General features: G+C 36.3%; 1 protein-coding gene across 3 annotated transcripts in view; it reads right to left on the reverse strand.

Annotated features, from left to right (window-relative positions):
• CCSER1 (coiled-coil serine rich protein 1) overlaps window positions 1–24,085 on the reverse strand; it is a 530,723-nt gene that overhangs the window by 258,602 nt on the left and 248,036 nt on the right. For all 3 annotated transcript variants that reach the window (XM_062493841.1, XM_062493840.1, XM_062493842.1), the window contains exon 7: window positions 11,633–11,716. In XM_062493841.1, the coding sequence (XP_062349825.1) occupies window positions 11,633–11,716 (84 nt within the window). The remainder of the gene's footprint in view (window positions 1–11,632; window positions 11,717–24,085) is intronic.

A 24,085-nucleotide genomic window follows, 5' to 3' on the forward strand; every position in this document is an offset into this window, starting at 1 on the left:
TAGCAACATTACTGGGCTCTGGAATATACTATGTTTTATTTATCCACATCATTCCATACAGGCACAAGGACTCCAGCACCACAAAACACAAAGAGGGATGCTAATGATTAGTAGAGCTCTACTAAAAGAAAAGTGAAAACCATGATGAAATTCCAAGTAACGGGGCTTGACACTTCTCTAACATTCTTCACCAATAAACACTTCTAATTCTGCAGCCTGATGTAATTACTAAGAAAACTTCTCAAGAAACACGAAGTCATTCACAGAGCTAAACTCCAGCAGCCTATAAATGTGAGGCCAATAAGAGCCCTTTAAAGATGATGTCCCATAGGCTCGACATATGCTACAATACAGCTGTGAAGAGATCATCAGCAAACTACATGAGCAAACTTCTGTCAACATTTTATGTTGACATTTTTGGTGTACACCAGTGTAAGTAGACACAGAAGTCTGAAAAGCATTCCAGAAGTCATCTCACACAAAGCCCTCCTCCTGTGTAGTAGCAGCTACCTGAGCAGCAGCTCTCCAGGAAGAGGTGAGATTCCTCACCCTTCTAAACAAACTTATTTGTCTTGATGAAGTCTATTAACCTGGGATGTCCTTTCAATTAATTATATTATACTGACTCAGAAAATAATTAAACTACAAAGCATTCTGTGCAAAAGAAGGAGACAAATTAGAACAGCAATACATAACCATTAAAAATATATTTTGTTTTAAGCAGTGCTTGCATGCCTACCTATGCATACTGAATAAAACAGTAAAAATAAAAGCTATGACAACAAATTTTACAAACTATATTGGCCGAAGTTGTGGAAACAGAAAGTGAGAAGTCTGTTCTGAAAAGGGGTCCTACATGCCTTCAATACCTTATCTGAGGAAGAAAGAGTAATTATGGAGTAACTGCATCCTGCTCTTACTGAGACAAAGCATGGCAACATCTAGCTGGTGCACCTTGTGCTCATCTGATACATAGCTCCATGTAGCACTGAAATTCTGAGCTGAAATCACACATATTAACTCATATTCCAGCATTTCCTCTATTTTAGCTTTATACTGCCCTTGACAAGACAAATGTTTTCCCACACATTTTTTTCTTTAAAGTCTAACTCCTAAAAATATATGCTATTTCCCTAAAAAAAAAAAAAAACAAAAAACAAAAAACAAAACATTTAAGTGTAGTTTCATAGGCATTCCTAAAAATTCCTAACAGAAGCAATGCTAGTTTCTCAGCTCTATGGAGTATCTTCTACTAAAACACTAATTACCCATAATCTTAAGTTAACTGTTTGGGTTTTGAAAATATAATGATAGAGATAGAGATAGAGATAGAGATAGAGATAGAGAGATAGAGAGAGAGATAGAGAGAGAGAGAGAGATAGAGATAGAGATAGAGATAGAGATAGAGATAGAGATAGAGATAGAGATAGAGATAGAGATAGAGATAGATAGAGATAGATAGAGATAGATAGAGATAGAGATAGAGATAGAGATAGAGATAGAGATAGAGATAGAGATAGAGATAGAGATAGAGATAGAGAGAGAGATAGAGATAGAGATAGAGAGAGAGATAGAGAGAGAGATAGAGAGAGAGATAGAGATAGAGATAGAGAGAGATAGAGAGAGAGATAGAGAGAGAGATAGAGATAGAGATAGAGATAGAGATAGAGATAGAGATAGAGATAGAGATAGAGATAGAGATAGAGATAGAGATAGAGATAGAGAGAGAGAGAGAGACAGAGAGAGATAGAGATAGAGATAGAGATAGAGATAGAGATAGAGATAGAGATAGAGATAGAGATAGAGATAGAGAGATAGAGACAGAGAGAGAGACAGAGAGAGAGAGAGATAGAGATAGAGATAGAGATAGAGAGAGATAGAGAGAGATAGAGACAGAGAGAGAGAGATAGAGATAGAGATAGAGAGAGATAGAGATATCTCAAAACTGCTGGTATCAACAACTGTGGCATCATGGTCACTGTTGGGCCTTTGCTGTCTCTAATACTTCTCATGCCAAATTTTACATGCTCCCCATCGGACCAGCCCCTCATGAAGTTAGGGCCTTCATATGTGTGAGTTATTAAAACCTCACGAACAGTAAAGAAAATAAATTATCAGAATTAGTTTAAAAGGCAAAGATAAATCTGAAATGGAAGAAATGGAAGAAATCTTAAATGGAAGATAAAAATACCACAGACCTGTTTCATTAGTGATTCTGAGAATTTTCCAAGTCATAACCTCATTTCTGCCACACTTTTAGGGTTCTTTCTATGCAGATAAACAGCCATACACACAACCTCAAGCTTCCTGATTCCCTACAGGTTAAGAACAATTGCACTTCCCACTTAATTGTCACCTTACAGTATAAGAAGTAGCTTTCTCACTCTCTCCCACCCTCAATCTGTTTACATGATTACAAAAATGTGGTTTTCTGCAGAATAACATGTGAAAAAAAGCTCTCGGCCTCGATACTTCCTTAATTTTGCTGGCTAAGCAGAATGGTCCATCAGTTTTTAAGTTAAAGTCAAGACAAACACATGTACATTACTGTGATTTGACAAATAAAGACAAAATAGTACTAGAGAAGATGCCTTAAGCTACTTGTGGTTCATCAGCTCCTTCTTCTATAGCCTCATCACCCCAGTGGTTCTGAACTGGAGGGAAAAAAGAAAGTAAGTAACTTTGTCCGTTAAGAATTTAATTTCATTTCCATAAATTGAAGAAGATGCAAGAATATGACCTCTAAAAAAATTGCAGAAAGTGGTCAAATTTTAACACTGGCTAAATAAGAATCCTTTGCACAGCTATTTCGATTTACTTGTACAGCAAGTTTCTAATCATGCCTCTGTTTGCAGTGTTTTTAGACAGGACAATATCCAGGGACAATCCAAAAATCCTGTCCTCTCTCTACCACCCTTCCAATCGGAGCCCATCACTCTGCTCTTGAAAGCAGTATGATAAATACACAGTTCAGCTAAAAAAACAAAACAAGTTGTCCAGCTGCTTTAGATCATCCTTTAATTGCACCACTTTTTATTTTTCCAGCCTATTAACATGAGCTCTACTGCAAGCAGCCCCACCAGACAGGTGCAAGTTTACACAGTTTATTTTTATTCCTTCTCATCGCCATACTACCAGAATCGTAGCTCCACTTGTTTTTTCTAAAGACAAAATAATACAGCATCTCTTTCCCAACTAGCTTAGTTGAGTGAAACCCTCATTTGTAAGCTGAAACACAAATATCACACTTGGAGAAAGTCTGGTTTTATAAATCCCTGTGCTAATAATCAGTGAGGTCTGATAAATACCATAGCCTGCAAACTCTATTACTCTTCTGGCAAATCACAAGAGCTCCCTTTGAGAAAAACAATATCATCTGTAAGTCAAATTGGGAAGTGTAAGATAAACGTCTTCCATTATTACCAGAAAACGCTAAAATACGTTAAGTACATTTCAAACATACTGAATTATTCATGAAGTACAGCTCTGGAAAAAAAAAACGCAGCGATCAAGCCAAAAAAGATATATTTTCACTCTATATTCTGAAGTCAACAAAGAATATTAAGAAACAGTTCATTGTTTTTATTTTTTTCGCCACACAGAGCAATCTAATGAAAAAATAGTCAGAATTGAGTACTGAGTATGCAGACAAACCAAATAAAGGTACAAGTGAGATTAAGTTGACTTAATATTAACCAGTACCTTATATTCTCCTTGTAAGTTAACTGTAATATGTGGCTAGAAGTCAGCAATATTGCTGTTTTTATTTGATTTTTTTGATGATGACCATATACTATTTTTGCATTTTCTTCTAATCAAGATACAAAGAAATACAAAATGTTCATTCAGTTAAACTATCAGATGAGACAAAACAGGAAATGGGATTACTTGAGCAATATTTTTTGGAAATAGCTTACCAATGAAAGCAAAAATTTGCAAGCTAGCTGTCTGCTAGGGCACTACTCAGGCTTTTGTACATAGTCTTGTAACACACTTTTGTATCAGTGATACCCCACAGGGGAGTTTTTACTACCACTTGGCACGAATGCACTGCAGCTCCTCAGTCATCTGCCTCCTCCCTGCAGGGCAGTGAAGGGCATTTGTACAGCCCACTGCCTATCTCACCAAACACCCAGCCTAAATCCAGGGTAATCAGCAGGTAATTTCTGAAAGCTTTGCTACAGAACCCATTCCCTTCTTGTTGTACTGGCACACTGATAAAATCTCGTCAGAGCTGAAAATATTACAGCTATGTAGCACTACAAATGCCTAAGCTTAAAAACGTCTCCACCCAATAACTAGAAGTGGGCATCAATTAAACTTCTAGGTAAAGAATTGATCAACCACACACAGGACATTAAAAGATGTGCAGACTGTGCGTGGTTTCTATAGAAAGAGGGGAAAAGTATTTCAAAAGATGAAGAAAGATGAAGAATCCAAGGGGAGCATTAAAGACCTGGATGGAAGAGAGAGGCTTGACAGTATGACCAAAAAGTACCTCTTGTTGTAAGATTACTATTCTGATAAAAAAAAAAAGGCATTTGTCTAACATCTCTGAAATAAACGGCCACTTCAGCAGCTCTCCAGCCCCAGCATCAGTCCCACCCATCCTAGCCTGATAACCTAATAACAGAGAGAAGAGAGGGCATGCAGTATAATGATTAGGTACTCAAATCTAGAAGATGAATACTATTTGATTCCATTTAATTCACTTCTCCAAACCATGCCAAACAGCTATGGCAAACTGTATTTTTGCTCTCCAAAAAATGGAAGGGGCAACTTCCCCAATTTCAGACCTAAAGCTTCACATAGATGAGCTAGATATGAACGAGAACTTTTATATGGAAGTTCTACTAAAACTCCATACAAGCCCCAGCTCTAAACAGAACTTAAAATCACTAAAGAATGTGTTTCGAAGAAGGCAATGCACCCGAGGAAGCTTTTGAGCATCCTTTGCACCATGCAGTATTCATGATGCCAAAGTACAGAAGGTATCTTCAGTGACAAGGTGCTCAGTCTTTGAAACAGAATTTGAAATGGATTCTTCGTTGAATCTCTTAAATCCCGTGCATTTCAAATAACAAACTGAAATTGAGTAATGGAACAACAAAAAATATACAAAACTTGAAGAGGATCCACGGAGTCAGTCTCTGATGAGCAATAGTAGTGAGATGCAAGAAATATTTTAATGCAACTAATTTAGTGTTAGGTTACTTATTTAGGAAAGGACAGATACTGCAGTTTAGCTTTTTGTCTTAAGAACAGTTTCTCAGTCCTAACATCCAATTATTTTCAATATTTTTTTTTCCTAAAAATTCTCATGTGTGAACAACAATGTGTTATTTACAGACTAAAATATCTGATGTCCTTAAATTCTGGAATATAGTGAGAGTGAATGAAAAAAATACTCACTGAGGGTGAAAACTGCATTACACCCTTCCTTAGAAAACTTCACTAGCATGCAAAGAAAAATTATATATTGGTATTTAATCGCATATAAGTCTTCATTTGTGATGGTTGCTGTACTAGTGTGTAGTACAGAACTTTCTGTGCATTATGCCTCACTATGGCAAAGAAAACTGGACAAGACACTAAACTGAGAGGAGAAAAGAGAAACCAAACAAAACATCATTTTTCTATCAGATCCTTAGCAAATTATATCCACATCATGAAGAGCAAAAATATTTCCCCAATCAGAAAATTAATTATTGGAAGAAACAACACTATCAGTCGATTCACACTGCAGTGCAGATCTCAGGATGATGCATTTATCAATATGACAATCATCCATATCAGATGATTACAATAAAAATGTGTCACACACATGCCTTTAGCAACATACTGAAGGTGTTAATCATAGAAATTAAACTGCTGATCTTCAGAAGCAAAATAAGCTTCACAGCACACCTGTATTTGTTTTTAAGCAACATTACTTTTCTCTGTTCTCTTATAAACATGCATACACTATAGTGTTTCATTGGATGATACTAACAGCAGTCATTTCCATGCCAGCTCAAACTTGAGTGCTTCTTTGGGAATTTATCAAGCAACAATCAATTTCAATACTTTATAGCTGACTTTCATCCTACAAAGGAAAACATCTACAAAGCTGAACTGCAACACACAGAGTCTTCCTTCCCTGAAAATCCCCAAGATGCCATTTCCATTTGTCCTAAAATTCACCTGTTGTCAGCTGTCTTTAGATCTTCACTAAAGTAAAAATTGGTTAAAAAAATAAGTTAAAAAAAGCAAAGGTGACATTGAGACATAGTTGTCCTTTGGATAGGTCAAAAAGAAAACTTTTCCTAGATTTTGGCCTAAGGCCAGATCAGAATTGCCTTCTTATACAGTAAAACATTGCACATCTCATGAAGGTAGCTGGCTGCTAGTGACACTCCTGCCAAAGATAAGCACACATGGTGCATTATTATTGAAAGAGGACAAGCCTTGGCACTGTGTCTCAAGACTTTGGACAAATTTTATAGGTCTGCTCATTCTGCAGTGTTATTTCTATTAAATACTCCAGAGCAGAGCTTCAGTGAGACCAGTAATACAATCTGTGCTTGTAACACTTTTTTTATCTATGCCAAAAGACATGATACAACAATGTTTTGTAGTAGGAATTTAAAACTCTTATGCAGAATCATCTCTACAAGTGCCCAGGAATATTAAAGATCCTATCTGACTGGCAGCTTTTCATCAAGGGACTGGTGCAGACAAGGAGTTGGAGCCTAATCCCCATTGTGGGATATAGGATATTGCCATTTTCACACTCCATGTCTGTCTTGTGGAACTGATTCAGAGAGTAATTATGGCTTAGATAAGCCTCTTCTGGAATACGTGCAATTAATTCTCCTGTAAAAAAGGGGGAAGATGCCTGACACTTTAATAATGTTTTAAGCACACCTAATCTATTTCTTTTCTACTCCTAATTTTTCCTAAATATGGTGAAGAAAGAGGATTTCAAACTACTTACAAATGCTGGTTCTCATGCAAATTATCCACGGGTCTGTAATACCCTCTCATAAAAACAGCCAACATGAAATAACACTACAAACCAACAGAATTTAAAGCAAATGGGTAATCACTGTAAAGATTAATCTAGAGTTCTTATTCCAAAAATAAGGACTATTATCCTTTTCAAATGGGAACTATCTAATTTCTTTAAAATTTCTAGGACAACTGTTCTTAAAATTTTGAAAATAGTCGGGACTAATGAAAATGTCTCTTTTTCAGAACAATTCAAAAAATTATTTTCCCCATGTGTTCATGGCATTTTTATCTGAATCTCATTCTTTGCCTGTCAAAACAAGTTGTGATGTTAAGACTGTAAAATTCAAGGGATCTGTACTGGCAAAACTACATTTTGAGGTGATTTTTGTACTTAACCTAAAGTGTTTTTCATAAATAGTTCATCAGCAGGATTCAAATGCATCTAAGGTTTTCTCTTACACTTCAAAGCTGAATAACAAGTACTCATCTTCAACCATACTTCGAAAATTGAGCAATTGGCTAATTACCTGTTATTGAAATCAGCCTACAGAAAACAGCTAAGCTTGCCATCACTCCTGCCCTCCAGGAATATATTGTATTTAGGATACAGCAACTAAATGAACAAATACAAAAAAACTCTCCTCACTAAAAACAAGCACACACCAACCCTCTCCCCCCATATCACAGCACAAATCCCATGCCCACTCAAATAATGTAAGGTAAGTTTTGGGCAGCGAGGTAGAGCTTATTTATGATTTGAAAAGATGAAGAAAAAAGTTTAAGAAATAAAAATAGGGAAGCAATGTTTTGTTGAGCTAACTACAGAGTATCTTGTCCTAAAGTAGTAATTTATACAGCTTGAGGTAAAGCCCACATATGTAGCACTGTACTTTGCAATTCCATAAATGTAGAAAGCAAAGATTTGATCAAGAGCCACCTCCATGGCCGAAAAATATTCCCAACAGCTGAGCTATAAGGGGGATTAATTTCCTGACCTAACTTTGCCTCCAGTTCCACTGAGAATCCATTCGAACTGCCTCACTACATTTTTCATTTTGGGGGCACAGCACTCAACTTAAGTTGCACAGAGAATTCAAGGTTCAAAGGATAATGTTGTTAACACTCATTTTTCAGCATTAATGTTGCTGCACCAATGACAGCAATAGAATAAATGTTACTGTAAACAACAGTCAGCTATTTTTGCCAATATATCATGAAAATATTTTCTGCTTAAAGTCATTCTAAGTGCTCACGCTGCAATGGAAAAAGATCAATTTGGGCAAATGTTTGCAAAGCCACAGTTGCAGGCAGACCTGGGTATGAGACAGCTGAGGTTTCAAACATCTTCATGCCCAAAAAGCCTAAGATTTTTATTTATTTTGGTTATTTTAGGGGGGAAAGAAAGAAGAAAAGAGAAGAGCACATTCCCTACAGAATGGATATACTTAATTTGATTTCCTGGAACATATTTTCACAAATAGGTACAGTTTCGAGACAAGTGATGGTTTGAACCCAAATTTTCAAATCCTGCTGAAGTTTACCATTTCCAGGAAGCTTTAGAGCAGGTTTGAGTACATGACATTTCCAAAGCAGGCATTTTTTTTCAGGAGGTAATGGGAGCATAGAGGAATTAATTCCACGTCCCTACCTAACTATATTTATTTCTCCAAAGACAGACACACTTCTGGTGACAAAGGGAGTTAATACAAAATAATTACTAAAAAAGAGAACAAACAAAAAATCCACAAGAGACTACTCTGTGGTCTTCTTTGTTTAGTAGGAGGTAGGTGATGGCTCCTTGCATTTTTTCCTTTCTACCTGACTATCGTAGCTGAGCATTTAAACCCCTACTTTCATTTCTCTAGTATTTAGCCTTTTCTCCCTTAAAAAGCTATGTAACAATTACAAGTTCTAAAGCTTCATCAACTCACACCCCATTGACATTTTCCTCAGCTCAGCTCAAGGCTTCCTTCATAATGTATTCAAATGAGATAGAAATGCTCTCTTAAAGGTATTTAAAAATAAGGAAAAAAAATCAGCGGGGAAAACTACTAGTAAAGTCTAACAAATCTAGAGGAAAGCAAAAGCACACAGAGAGACAAAATTTACCTGAAGTTCACATTGGGCTAGTCGGGAAAGTTTTGCAGTGAAACCAGCTAAGCAGGAGTTTTACATCTACATGCAAGCATTCAGCTTGAACGTTGTAAAGTACAGATTTTCATGTACTTCTCAAGAAGCACAAAACTGACTCCTACTCAAATCAATTTTTATTTGCTGTTTGTGAATCAGCATCATGACGCCACAATTTCAAGACAGGCAAGTTGCATTTAAAAATTTTGTATTTCCCTATTCAGAGTGACAAATGGAACACAGGCTTCCCCAGGACACAAGAACAAAATTTCTAGTTTTCTATTAAGTGCTATGTCTGCAATAAATTGCAGCTATGAAAAAAGATGTGCGGCTTCATTAGCCAAAAATGATTGCACTTAACTTTTGTAAACACTCACTTTTCAAATGTTTAGAGTCTTAGAAACACATAAGTAAATGTAGCATTTACAGAATATTAAAGCACATTTCACATCAATTTTTGGCAGATTTTGTGCAAGCAAGGAAAACATTATCAGAATTTTCTGGCAATCATTACAAATTTAATTCCTTTTTAACAGCTCTGAAAGACAGCTTACTTTCCCTCAAGAGTGTACTGCAGAAAGTTTCTAAGAGCATCTCACACAGTCAGGAGTCAACTTCAAGAAGTGCCATGGTGGCAGAACCCAGGGGACCTCCAGAAAAAAGGCACTGGATGAGCAGTATTGCAGAAGATGCAGTAGAGATCTAAAAAGTACATCTATGTACTTTGACAACTCAAAAAAACCCCAAACACAAAACAAAACAAACATAGTAAAAAAACAACCAAACAAAATAACCCCAACACCACAAAAAAACTGAACACTTTTTTTCCTGTGGTATGGGTAGACACTTTTTTTTCCTAGATTTCATAAACTAAAAGAGTTTCTGTTAGGAGTAAATCAGATCTACTGAGTCCTTTCAAAGCTTAATTTCAAATTGCTAAACATGGTCTCAAGAATCTCACCTGCACTGCTTTACAAGTCTCAGAGTGTCAAAATTGAAGTTAAATAACCATAGATTGAATCCATGATAATTTCAATCATACAGAAATCCGTATTTCATGGCACTGAGAAGTTGTACTTCTTGTGTATTATGACAGTTCCCTGTGGGTCTGTTTTTCTTCAAATGAAGTATACACAGATGAATTTTGACAACAGTTTAACAGCAAATGAGTTACAGCTCCCTGTATCAATATAGGGTAATTTCGCACTGAAAAAAAATGTCCACCAGTTAAATAGCATATGTTCTAAATGAGACTGATATAAAATTAATGCTCCCGGACTGTGGAGAAGCTTGATGCACCCTATGTCCCATTTTGTCATTTAATTTTAGATAATAATTACACAATACATCATTTCTTAATGTAGCCAAGTACGAAACAAAGAATATTGATGATGTGTATTTATTTTGCAGATGTTAATATAGCGAAGAAATCTTTCACTCTTGGCCCTGATTACATTTTTCCCATAAAACTTGAAACTCAGTTACTTGGCATAAAAGTCTGCTCCTGCTTTTAGTGAGTACAAAAAACAAAATGCAGTAATAGCTAGATCTGAATTAATTGTGTTGGAGTTCTGAGCTAGACGTGAGAGGCACAAGACAGAAAGGCACACAAAAACCCTGAGGTAGATCAGCTAATTAAGATCTAATTATGGAAACAATCCCTTGTCCCAAAGGGTGCTTAGACAAAATCTTAGGTGCCCACACAGCTGAAGCTTTCATGGAAGGAACGTCTGTGCTGAATGTCCTCCTGAACATGGTGACCCTACAGGATTTCTCTGCAGTGTTTAAGTTCTCTGTTGTGAGAAAGAAGGTGGAACTCCCTCTCCTTTATTTAAAAATACTGAAGACATCCATGCTTTAACTACATTTCATCAAAAAAAGGAATCGTACTGTTATCACAGTCTTAACAAAACAATAAAATGCATTTTCATGTGCGTAGTTTTTTTAATTGCTGCACCACAAATTTTACTTCAGTCACTGGGAAGTATTTTGTCAATCCTTAAAGCAATAGAAGCCATGCATTAGCAGCTCATATGCTAAGTACAGCTTCAGCAAGTATAATTACTATTTTATGCAAAGACATCTATTACAGAGAAAAAAAAATGTATTTCCTTTTTTACTGAAAAATCTCATAGATGTGTAAAGCAGCCCATGGGAGAAATACTGACAATTTATCACACATGTTCATGGCCCTTCAAGATTTCTGGCATATGCATACAGTGCTGTGCTTATCTGCCTCTGATCAGAAAGCTGTCAACACAGTCTCTTCAAAGAAACTTTTACAAGAACTGAACCTAGACAGTAGCCACTTCAGAGGCTGAAGTGATTCCCCAGAAAAGTACAGTCATTGTTATCAGTGTTTATCTGAATGATTAACATAGCCTTAGGCTAGTAATTCTGCAGCAGGTGTGAAATTCTATTTTTTTAATATTTGGTCTTGGAATGACATTATCAGGTAGATGAACCCAAAACCACCCACACAAAAACCCCCATTGCTTCTCCTGCTTACCAGCTCCTCACGAAGCTGGGCTATGAGTTCGTCTCTCTCCTTCAGCTGCAGCTTCAGCAATGAGCATTCATCTTTTATTCCATCCTAGAAAAACATCAAAAGAGATGTTATAATAGGCTTAACGCTTCTACTTTGCTCATGACAAGAAAAGGCTGTTTCACATAGTGTGAGATAATTATATTCAAATAATGAAACTCAATTTTCCTTTGTCACGTGTGGTATTTTCATTAACATTTGCTAAGTTGATGCATAAAGAAATTAATGTATCCAAAGACATTGCATAGACATTTGAAAAGCTCCCTGCACAGAAGTCCATTTCATTGTTTTCTGAATCTTTTAACTCTTTTTACTGAAGATGCTATCAGGTCATTCCTTTTCATTTGAGAAACAGCCATGAAATGTTATAATTTTAATAATACAAAACAACATTAGAGAAATATCAATTTAGAGCATTATTGCAGAGCTCTTGATCTTGGAGAGATGAAAAAAAGAAAGAACAACAGACATCCACAGGAAAAGGAAAACACACTCCCCATCCATACATTTTTGTCCCACATCTGCTAAAACAGCAGCAGTTCTGGTATTAACTGGGGGAGGAAAGAATATAGTTACCTCTTAGTGTAATTACCACTGTAACTCAATCTGACCTGCACAAAAGTGATCCTAATAGCTAAAACTGTAGCCAAGCCCCTGTCCAGGAGGCAGGCTGCAAGCTGTCTCCAGAAAATCTCATGAGTTCATGTAAGTCTCAATATAATATTTGAAGAAGAAATATCAATCATGTAGTCTTGTGTTGTTCTGATAAACATTCCAGAGGAGAAATTCAAATTAACAGACTGAACTGTTGAAAACCAAAAACCAAGCAAACTAACCAGCCAACTAGCTGGTTATATAACTGTAACTGAAGAAATCTTTTTTTACATCCTTCTAATATGGAAATATTTAGTTTGGGAAGTTTACTACTTTGGGGTACTATTATTGAAAAAAAAAAAAACCCAAGAAACCACCAAGCAATATGACAAGAAAACTTTTGGAAATCTGCTGTTATATTCACAACACTTATTCTGAAAATAAAAAAAACCTTGACCTCTAGTTATTTGATAATAACAGTACAGGACTGCAGAAATTATTTCTATTGTGTAGAGTTCAGAGGTTATAAAGGGTACACCCAATGTGACAAACTTGCACGTTGCCAGTACTAATGTGTTTGCAAATCCAAATAAACACAGAAATACAAGACAAAAAAAGTAGAGTGTGATTCTCTTTTCCTCACATAAAATGTTATAATTATTATCTTTCAAAGTAATTATATTTCCCATCATCTGCTCTGACAGGATTGGCAAAAGAAATAAGACACATACACATCAATATTGCAAATATTTAAAACAGCTGCAACAGAAAGAGTTACACCATTTCTGGCCAGTTAGACACAATTTCAGTACTACTACAGATCTTCTGAAGGATCCAAGTTCATAAAAAAAACAGAACTCACACTATTTCTGTTAGGGAAAAATTCACAGAAGATTTCTTTATTATATGCTATAGAAGCATTTTACTATCTACTAGCAGATTGATGCTTAGGCACATTAGCTGAAAATAAAATTTTAGCACATCCCAGAAAATAGCCTGCAGCACTGAATATGATATTAATACATATTTAACATTACTGTTAGCAAAAATATCTGCTTCTAAAAATATGGTTTTAAGTATCAGCGACTATTTTTTTATCAAAGCAAGGTCAGTCTTTAACAAAGCGGTTTTAAAAACAATATGGCATTAGCTATGCTACCTCTAATTTCCATTACATTGTTCTGAGTTCTTTTTTTCCAGCGCAGCTTTACACTGTTGCTACCTTCTGAATTTTTCCTTTTTAACTTAGAATAAAATAGTACAATACATCAAGGTCCCATAGGCAAGACTATTATAAAAAATATCTCCTGGAAAGAATAGGCAAGCAAATACTGCAACAGTGTGTATCAAGCACAGCAGGAAATATTTGAGACAAGCTTTGGCATTGGGCTTTGTCTAAGAGGCAAAACAGAACCCCCCAGGACTAGTGAGAGCTTGAAGAAAGATTCTGCCCCACAGAGCTTCCCAGGCTTGAACCCCACCGTGCTGCTATCCTGGAAAAAAGCAGTGGAGCACCAGCATGCAAGGAATGGACCCTTCCTGATCGGCACAGTTCTCCAGGCACTTAACTTCCATATTCCATGCAACAACTGACTCATAAAATTAAGACCATTATTATCCTTAGAGCTTGGAGAAAAGCATGGAGGCTTGAGGTTTTCCTTTGCATTGCCTCATTTCAGACAACGAGGATTAACACTTCCAGTGGGACACGGCGCTTGGAAATCAGCACCCTGCGTTATCCACTCCTGTGCAAGCCCCTGCAGCCCTGTGAAAGAGCACCCTGCAACTCTGGGGATACGTGAGACTCCTAGGCTGGGACTCTATGATGACTTTGGCTGAGGTAGAGTTACCTTTCTTCACAGCAGCTCGTGTTTGATTTGGTCTGGAACCAGTGTTGATAAGCGGGAGATTATTTTGTTTTTGCCAAGCAGCCCTTACACGGCACCAAGGCTTTTCCTGCTTCTCGTACTGCCGCTGCAGGCAGGAGGGGGGGAGGCACAAAGGAGCTGGGAGGGGACACAGCCAGGACAGCCAACAGAGCCAAGGAATACCCCATAAAATACAGCTTCGTGCTGGGTATATAAAGCAAGGGAAAGAAAGAGGAAGGAGTGATGGTGCACACATCTTCCCAAGTCATCACTACACACAATAGAGCCCTGTTTTCCTGGAGCAGCAGACAGCTGTTTGGTGATGAATGCAGAGCAGAATTAGGATTCTATAATCTCATTTTGCTGCAGTTATCTGCAGAGGCATCAATCTTTCTTCAAATGCAAGAGGGCGAATAAAAGAAAGAAAACACATTGTCAAGCGGTTGACTGCAACAAGATTTGAGCAATTTCAATATCCCATACACCTCTCTGAATGCAGCACTAACAGAATAAAAAAAAAAAAAAAATGCAGAAAAAAATGTGCCAAAACACTGAATATAGTCCCTCCAGAAAGTAACTACTGAAAGCTATGGCAGGAGAAGAGGCTTGGAAAATAATTTTCTCATGCAAGAGCCAAAATATTTCAGTGAAAGAGTGTGTGAATGCTACTAAAGAAATCACATGTTATTGAAAGATGGGGAGGGCAGCAAAAACTGCTGGAATGCTGTGTTATTCACTAGTCTGTGCGCAAACAGCAATGTATATTTGATAGTGTAAATTCAGGAATGGATCATCTTCATTCCTTAGGAGGTCTGAAATACTTCATTATCTGCTGAGAAACTGTAATACAGGACAAAGCTGCTGTGGAAAGACCAAAAACTTTTTTTGAGAAAAGCCTCTCAAAGTGAATGAGAAATAGCAGACACAGTCTGATGGGGATTTATAACACAAAAAACAAAAACAAATAAAAAGCCCAAACCTCCCAAAAAACCCAGTACTGCCTCCTAATGAATTATCACAGCAACAGATATTAAAGAGGAAATAACCTGAAAAGGATGGCCTGCTTTTAGGGGAGCATGCACTCAATGTATTCTAAATCTACCCTGCAATTACTGAGTTGAAAAAAAAAAATCCCTCATAAAGTAGAGGTTTCTAAATACACTTTGAATACTCTGGGGCTGTGAGAGTCAGCCTCTTAGCTATCTCCACATTCCAGTAGATACCTGAGCCATGTACTCCTATGTTTAGGAAAATAAGCCAAATTATAGCATGGGCATGATCACATTCACAAAATATGTTTCCTGCTTTTTACAGCCCTCACAATATTTATAGAGTGTAAAAGAACAGAATCTCATATAAGTAGAGTTCAGAAGCCAACTAAAATCAATTAAATGCCCACAGATATAAAAGTCTGCTAGGTGACATTTACTTTTTCTGACTAAACTGATACCCTTTGACACTTTGATTCCTTATCTTTCTGCAAAATGTGTTTATGCCAATATTTTATCAAGACTACTAGTCCAATAAGAACATGAATGCTATGAAATTAGCAGTCTAAATAATTCAATCTATGCTCTAGGCATGTTTTCATAAGCTACCTCTATACAATGTAGTTTAGAGGAGATTTTGCAGAGCTTAATAAATTATACATGCTACATATGACATTGTCATTATTATTCTCATTGTTTTTATGAATGCTGTTTATTAATGTACTATTAAAAAAAAGATAAGAATTCTGCTCTCAATTGTAGTAACCATGTGCATGACTCTCAAAATGCTTGATAAAAGTCAAATACCACTGCACTGTTAGAGAGAACTGTTAGACAGCATAACCTGTAAACAGTAGTACATCTTCAAACCACTTTCTTTTATTAAATATAAATAAAAAATTGCAGAATAAATTCCAGATGTATTTCAAAAAAAATGTAAAAGTAGCTGTGTCCAAAAAGCTATTTATCATTTCCTTCACTTACATCCTCTCATACTTAAAATACACCCACGTTTCAGGCACAAGCTCATTATGGATCTGCTGTTATTATTGTGTACATTTATGGTCAGAATATTCTTTAAATAATCACCCTTTTACTACTTTTCAGTTGCCAGCTATAACAGTGTTTGCTATGTGTCAGTGCCAGTATTTCCCTATTTTAGTTTAATTCTGCTCATTTTGGAAAATGCTAAACATAATAGCAAATCTGTTTCTCCTCAGATCAGGTCACAAGTGGAAAAATTGTGCTGTGTGTGAAGACAGCTGCAGCAGGTTATGCAGAAGTGCTGAAAAGAACAATCATTTTAATTTTGAAAACTTACTTTATACCTCTTCATACTTTGGAACAAAGAGACATATCATGCTTACTGTAATCAACGTGCTATAAACAGAACTAACCAAGTATTCTGGAAGATAAATTTACTGCTTTTCCTCTGATACTAAACAGAATATGTTTCCAAATAAACACCATAAAAATAGAATATAATAAATCTCTTTTGATAAGTGTGCTGAATTTCAGATGCTTAATGGATTGTTTACCAACTTAGGGTACTGCAGAAATCAACAATTACTTAATATATAGTGTCTTAAGGAAATAATCCTGGAACAAACAAAACTAAGAAATTTAAAACTGAGTATCAGGTCCAGAAAGGTACACAAATGCTGCAACAGTTGAAGCTTCCCTCTAAGTTACGTGGCAAATATACACAGAAAAATTAATAAATATCTGGATAACTGGCTAGAACATTCAGAGAAAACACAAGGTTTAACATGTACATTAGTTTTCTGTAAACAGCATAGGAGTCTAGACTCAGGATTGTGGGTATTTCCTATGGTTCATTTTATACCACCTGCCATCTGAAAAGCAGCAAGGAGTTTTGTGGCTCTTACACGAAATTTGCAGAGGAGTGCTACTACATTTCTCCAAACTGAGACACCAGCAGTGTTAAGATGTTTTACAAAAGGAAGAGCATCTACCTATTTGAGATTACATGAGCAGACTGCTGCATATTACAGCAGTGTTTCAGAAATGAGCTTTCAGTCAGATCATGAGTACTTGCATTGTTCATTGTTACTCTTGTTTTAATGAAGGTCTTCAAGACCCTAACATTAGCAGAGACCAAGTCTGCATTATTTGCTCCAGGTGACAAAATGAAGTCACTGGTCTGGTCCCTGCTGTAAATACATTGTGGCAGCTCACATACGCAGTGTGATTTTTCTCTTTCTGGGCTCTCTCTAGCTCTACCTACAGCATATCTGTTGTATCAATTCCTTTCAATCACACCAAGAGATAAATGATTTGGCTGGCTGCATTTCTTCACATGTGCAAGGCACATTGATTTTGTTCCTTTGGCTCATCTGCTGTTTTGGTTCCTTGCCAGACCAGTTAGTCTTGGCTGGACTCCCAACAACGCTCCAAAGAGCATCCCTGCTGACTGCAGGCAATGGTCACACTTAACTCGCCTGCTTCTCATGTCACACTGCCCTGCCAGCTGTTGCTGAAGCCCAGAATAAGGGTGAGAACAAGTCCATGCTTCAGAAATTCCCATTAAAGCGTAACACAACAGCTCAGAGCCATCTCCCATGACCAAGCACATGCAGTCTCACTCCAAGTGATCTTTCCATTAAGCAAAACACAAATAAATAAAAATCCTTAATCAGATTTATAAACCCTGATCATATCAGAAAAATGCATCACTTTGTACATATTCTTTCCACACAGCTCCAGTATTCACATGACACTTATAAAGGAACAACTCCCTTTTTCATTTCTTGATCAGGAAGTCAAATGGAGTTTGGGGAGCATAGGACCTGATCTTCCAATGATAAATAAGGGTGATTAATCTTGAAACAAAACCTATATAATACTATAACATATTCTAAGTTCAGTTACATGGAACTTGCAAATTAATATTTTACTGGGTGAGTAAGTTATATCCATTTAAACACTAGAATTCAATTGATATTCTACTGTGAAGGTAACACTCAAGACTATATAGGCTATGCTACTTGGACTTCAGACATTTATGAATACAAAGCTAAATTAACAATGTAAGTTCATAACTTCATAGTGAGCTAAATTCCATTAACCCTGAAATACAGATTGAGCAAATTAATTTAGATTTCTTATTTTACTCCGGTTGAAATTTTCTCTCTTTCTGAGTGATAATATAAAGCATTAGGTTTAAAAGAATGAAGCTTGATTAATAACTGCAGAACATAAAAACTGAATGATTATGCCAGGTGAAGCCCAAGATGTATCTAGCATGCAGAAATCATGAATAGCAACCAAGAGCATAACAAAAGATATGAATGCATTTTTCCCAATATAATCAATAAACCTATTCTCCCTTTATGGCCAGAATGCACATACACAGTACAATGTCTCCTTTGGTGATATCCTTAAATAAATTCTACATTCACATCGAGAAAACAATTGAAACAAAATCCCCTAACCTTCTTCTGGTTTTCAACATGCTGTGGAACAATTTCATTGTTCCTGCTTCCTTAAGACAAGACAGGTGTATTTCCTATTCATCTCCTCCATGACTTCCACTGTTGTATAAATCCACATGCTTACTGTGTAACTACTGTAATCTCTGTTCAAAGCTAGCAAGCATCTTTTTCCTTATATAATACATCCTGTATCTCTGATTAAACCATCAAAACTATCCTCCACCCTTCCCAGTTGGACTGTGTCATTCATTTGAACCAGGTAATCAGGATTCTACTAAGAATAAGTGCTCAACTGTATGTCCCTATAAAAAAAAAACATACTTTAGTAAAGTACTAAGGAGGTCTCCTCAAGGAGCAATCCACCATGTCTAAAAGTTCTTTTTCCTTTTTTGGAAAAACAGGATTGTTTTTCCCCTCGTGTACTCCGTCGTGTCTTCTGACACTGAATCTCAACTGCCTTTCATCTTTCCATCATTTAGTATGATGAAATCTTTCTGCACCATTTCAACTTCCTTTTTAATTCTGATTATTCTGGACCTTCTAGAAGTATAATCCTTCCTTTAACAGATGACTACTTATGTATTTTGTACTGGACACTTAATCTGCCATTAATCCAAGAGAAGCCCTTTCTACTCATCTTATTTTCTGAAAGCCTTTGATGAAGGACTTAGTTGACAACTTTTTGGAAATTGAGTTAACTACACAAAACAGATCATCATTATTGATATGCATGACTCTTCCAGCAGACTTCTGAGGTCCAATTAAAATCTTAGGAAGTAATTTCTGCTCTTTCCCCTTTATTATATTCATAGATGATCCAAGCAAATCTATTTTCCAGAACAGTTTCCACTAATTTAACCAGAAACAAACAAAAAAAAAAAAAAAAAAGCACTAAAAAACAAAAAGCAGATGTCTATTTCCATCTGACATTCAGCCACAAAGATTAGAGCAATAGATAACAGGCAAGAGTTAGCAGTTCAACAGTTTCTGTTAACAGCTTCTGAATGAGTACCTGGTGTAAGACATTTTCTATTCTCTGCTGTTCCAGTACTATTAATGATATCTTAAACTGGCCTTTCAAGGTTCATTCCTTGGATTAGTTCCCCCAGTGTTGCTGGTGCATCTACTGATGTGGAAACAAACACCAATTTTTAAATTACATTTTTTCTTCATGATTATCTTATCTGCCAAGAGTGCTTCCTTAACCACCATTTTTCTTTCAGCACTGCAAATTCTCTTGAAGACCTCATTGCACTTACTAATTTGACGAATGCCTTCTGTAATCAGGGTGGGGATTTGTTTGTTTGTAACTGTATGTTTCATTAATGTTGTTCTATTAGGCGTCATTATCATCAGGGATAAAATAATCATAACTAACTTCTTCCCTAATACCAAATCAGCAAAACCAAAACCTCAAACTTTGACAGGCAAACAACCTTATTAATAATGTAATACACATAAACTGAGTCACATGAAAGAATACCTATAAAAATCTATAACTTTTTGCAAATATAATTTAATTTACAATTGAAATGCAGACACTTTTTCACTTGTATGTTAGTTTCTTTCCACCCAGCAGCATGACAAGAAAGGTTCAGGACAAAAAAAATAAAGAAAAAATATCTGCCAACTTGCAGCAGTTTTGTTGAAGTTTAATTACTGCCATACCAGTAAATGCATTTCTTCATATTCAGAGAAAAATGTCCTAAACAAAACCTCATTTGTCTAAACAGAAGGAGACAAGTCCAAATTGGGTCCTGGCTGCCCTGTGAGGAGATCAATAGGAAAGTTTCTTCTAGCTCCAACACAGCACAGGGCACTGAGGTCAAATCTCCCCTGAATCCACTGTAATCTTCTACTATCAGCTTGTTTATGTGACACAGTATTCATTACTTTACCCTGAATTCAATATAGCAGCTTTAAAATATTCTTTGTTCTGCCTCCTGGAATCACAAGAAAATTCCAGACAGGAGGAAAGGGGAATGTTATGAAATAGTGACTTTGGCTCTTCCAGTTGTGAGAAAAAATGTGATAAAACAACATTATATACTTTTATTTTACCATTACCATTTTTAAAGCCAAGTCAAGTTTTTTTTCTTTAGGATCTGAATAAAAATATATAAAAATAATTTTAGATTAATGAGTACGATTCAGGGAAGAAAGCAATGAATGAGTCAATTAAAGATAAAATTCTATGCATAAAATAACATAAAAATATGCCTGTGGGATTTGACTTACGAGCATTGGAATGCTAGTAAGAACCAGGTAACTCCATCAGTCAGCTGTGATTTGCTATTACTAGACTTTATCTGCTACAGATGGGGAAAGTTGTGGAGTTAGAATCAAAGAAAAATAGGTGTTTTTTCTAGATGTATATTTGCATGAATCATCTCTTTCCGCTCATAAATCTTACCACTTAATTCTCCAATATTTGTCGTTATGAAATTGGTTATGAAATAACCTTGCAAGCTCCTCTCTGCTCATTTGGAGAAAACAAAGAAAAATGCCAAGAAACCCAGCCAAAAATGAGCTTGATGTTATTTTCTTTAGGCAGTTTCCCCAGAGAGCCTGTTACTAAAAGATTTTTGTAAGTCATATTTTACATGATATGCAAGCTACAGAAGCATTAATTATTGTATCACTTGCAGTGCAATACTAGACCTTGTTATACTCCAGTGTGATTCTTCCTTCACCACCATTAGATGGACTTGGCTGTTTACCCTGTCCAATTCTGATTATTAAAAAGCATATTCCACTTGGAGCAGACCTCTGCTTTCTCCTGTTTTTATGTCAAAAAAGGGAAAATAGATGCATTTCAGTGTCTATTTTTTTTCCTGGGAATGTGCTCTATCCTATAGTGCCAGAGAAGCTTAGTCAATAGATGTGGTGAGCAAGACCAGACAGATTAATGAGCTCATTATAATTCATTAAAGAGTGATGTGGGGATGACTGCCCACTTTAATTAGCTTTATTACTTTAGGAAATTGTTTCATGTGCCAAACTCATCACCAAGCATGCTTGGAAAACATCAGAGTAGTAATCAGACTTGATATGAGAACCTTTCATTTCCCTGTAAGGCTAAAGGCACTTACAACGACAAGGAAAATATTAAGAAGATGGACATGAGAGTGGCTAGCATAAAACAATTTATTGTGCCTAATAATTCAGTGATAAACTGCACAATGGTGATTTCAAGTTAAAAATTTGGTGAACAGCTGTGTTTCCATGGCACGGTATGTGTTCTTCCTGTAATCATGACATTAACTGACAGTAATAGATTTAGAAGGTTTAATAGGTCAGGTTTGCTCAGATAATAAATCCTAATGCAAATTAACTATGACTCAAATATTTTAATGAAAATCTTAATTGGTAACTAGATTTTCTTCAGGAATACGTGAGCCTCTTCTCCCAGTCATACCTCAGATTAGCAAACACATTTCCACACATTTTCTGATAATTTTAAGCTGGAGGTAAACAATGGGTAAAAAATATTTGTAGACAAAGCCAGATAAAAATATGCAGATAAAATTGTAGAAGATTTGGAAGGAGAGAGATAGAAAATTAGCACAAGAGTTTTGTTCAGTCTGCAAAAGCCCCAGTGAAGAAAGGATTATATTCTAGGATCTAGTTTTCAATGTTTAAAGGCCTACAACATATTCACAATCGAAGTCTCTCAACATTAATCACATGGCTTAAGGTGCAATCTCTGTAACCTCAATAATTTATTCCAATCATGACTACCTTATCATTTTAATTACACTCTCTTTCACTCTAAGCAATAACAAACGTTCCTAAGCCCTACCTTCCTGATTAGTTGTATTTTGAATAAATTGCTTAGTATTATCAAGTTCTATATCTAATCAAGAGTTTGGCATTTGTTTTAATACAAATGTTAAGGAAATACCTATAAGTACCCCTGTTCTATTCATGGTCAGAGCAAGTCATGGGACTATCTATAATTTAATAATTCATAAGATCAGAGGTTATAAATTTTTTCAATAGCATATCATAATGAAGCATGGCAAATTATGGCTGAGTATATTTTTAGTGATAGGAATTCTTCCCATTTTAACATAATTTTTGGGTGGTTTTAGTGTTGCATTTTGGAAGATTTCCCCCCCGGGCCCCAGCCCACCACTGTGAGGTAATTAAAACAATAAAACTGCTTCCCAGCTCTCAAACATCCCATTATATTTTCATGCCTTGTGTTTCTGAGCCACTCCAAACACCCACTACCTCAAAGCAATTATTTCTTTTCAAATTTTCACAAGCAAACACCAGTTACTCTTGAATTTCCTAGTGCAAAAGAACAGGTTATCTTTCTGACTTCACATCAGAGCAACTGTCCACTGTTATCTTGCTTCTTGTGTACAAACTGGTGTCCCTAGAACCTCACTCCTTTGCAACACTCCCCGCAGGAGTGACTGCACCAGCTATTGGCTGAGCATGACTCTGCTGGGACTGACAGGGCAGCGCTATCTCACTCTCAGGTATTTTTAAATTCCTGTCGAAAATATGTTGTGTGTAAGTAACACAAATGGAGGGCTTAAAAAAAAAGCCACCAGTAAGGAAAGCCAACGCACAGACTTCAGGGATGACTTCTTTACAGTTCTGCATGATGTCATCCTAAAGGCAGCTGTTGCTATTGCACTTCCATTCACAGAACTAATGAAATAAGCCTAACAAAAGCCTTCTGACATCGGTCATTGTCATCATCTTAGAGAAGAGGAAGCTGAAAAGCAAGGACAATGAAAAAAAATCTTCAGAATAAAACTGAGTTGTTTTGGGTTTTTTTTCCCATCTCTTGCCATTACCATGACTGAATTATCTTTTGCTTGTTTTGGCTCTCAGGCCCTTTAATCCTCTATCTTGTATTACACCTGCATCAGGCCTAATTAAGGACATTACAGTTTTCCTAAGCCATGCTGCTTTGGAACCCAGGACTTTATATTCACAGAAGTTTTCCAGATGCACGAGAGCAGGTAGGGTGCACCTCAAATTTAAAGTATTTACAACAGGATTCCTGGGTCTATTTTCAATCACTGAAACCAATGAAGGAATTTTAGCATGTCTTTTTCTAGGACTGATTAATACTGATGTCCCAGCCAGTCAGAATTTGTATGCTTCTCCTCCTTGTACATAATCTTTCTGAGTGTCAACAGTATCCTTAGCAACTACCCTACCAGTATCCATTCAACATGTGAACTGGGAAATATTTTCTATTTTAGCAGTCCAAAGCAAGGAGAAACATTCTCGCAGTTTAATATGTGAAACAGTGAAAATAGAAACAAAACAACCCCACAGCACCACACCACCCCCTTTTGCATCCAGGTGGGATGATTTGAGCTGACTTTGGCACACTTATCTGACAATTGTACATATTTTATTTTTATAGCACTATACCACCAAACCATTTGTACAGCTAATACATAAAATTCTTATGACAAACCTGTTGTTTAGATGTTTTGAAAATTATTATGCTGTACACAATAAGGATGTAGGAAAATGATC

This window comes from Cinclus cinclus, chromosome 5, assembly GCF_963662255.1.
Source record: "Cinclus cinclus chromosome 5, bCinCin1.1, whole genome shotgun sequence".
In the NCBI taxonomy this organism is placed as follows: domain Eukaryota; kingdom Metazoa; phylum Chordata; class Aves; order Passeriformes; family Cinclidae; genus Cinclus; species Cinclus cinclus.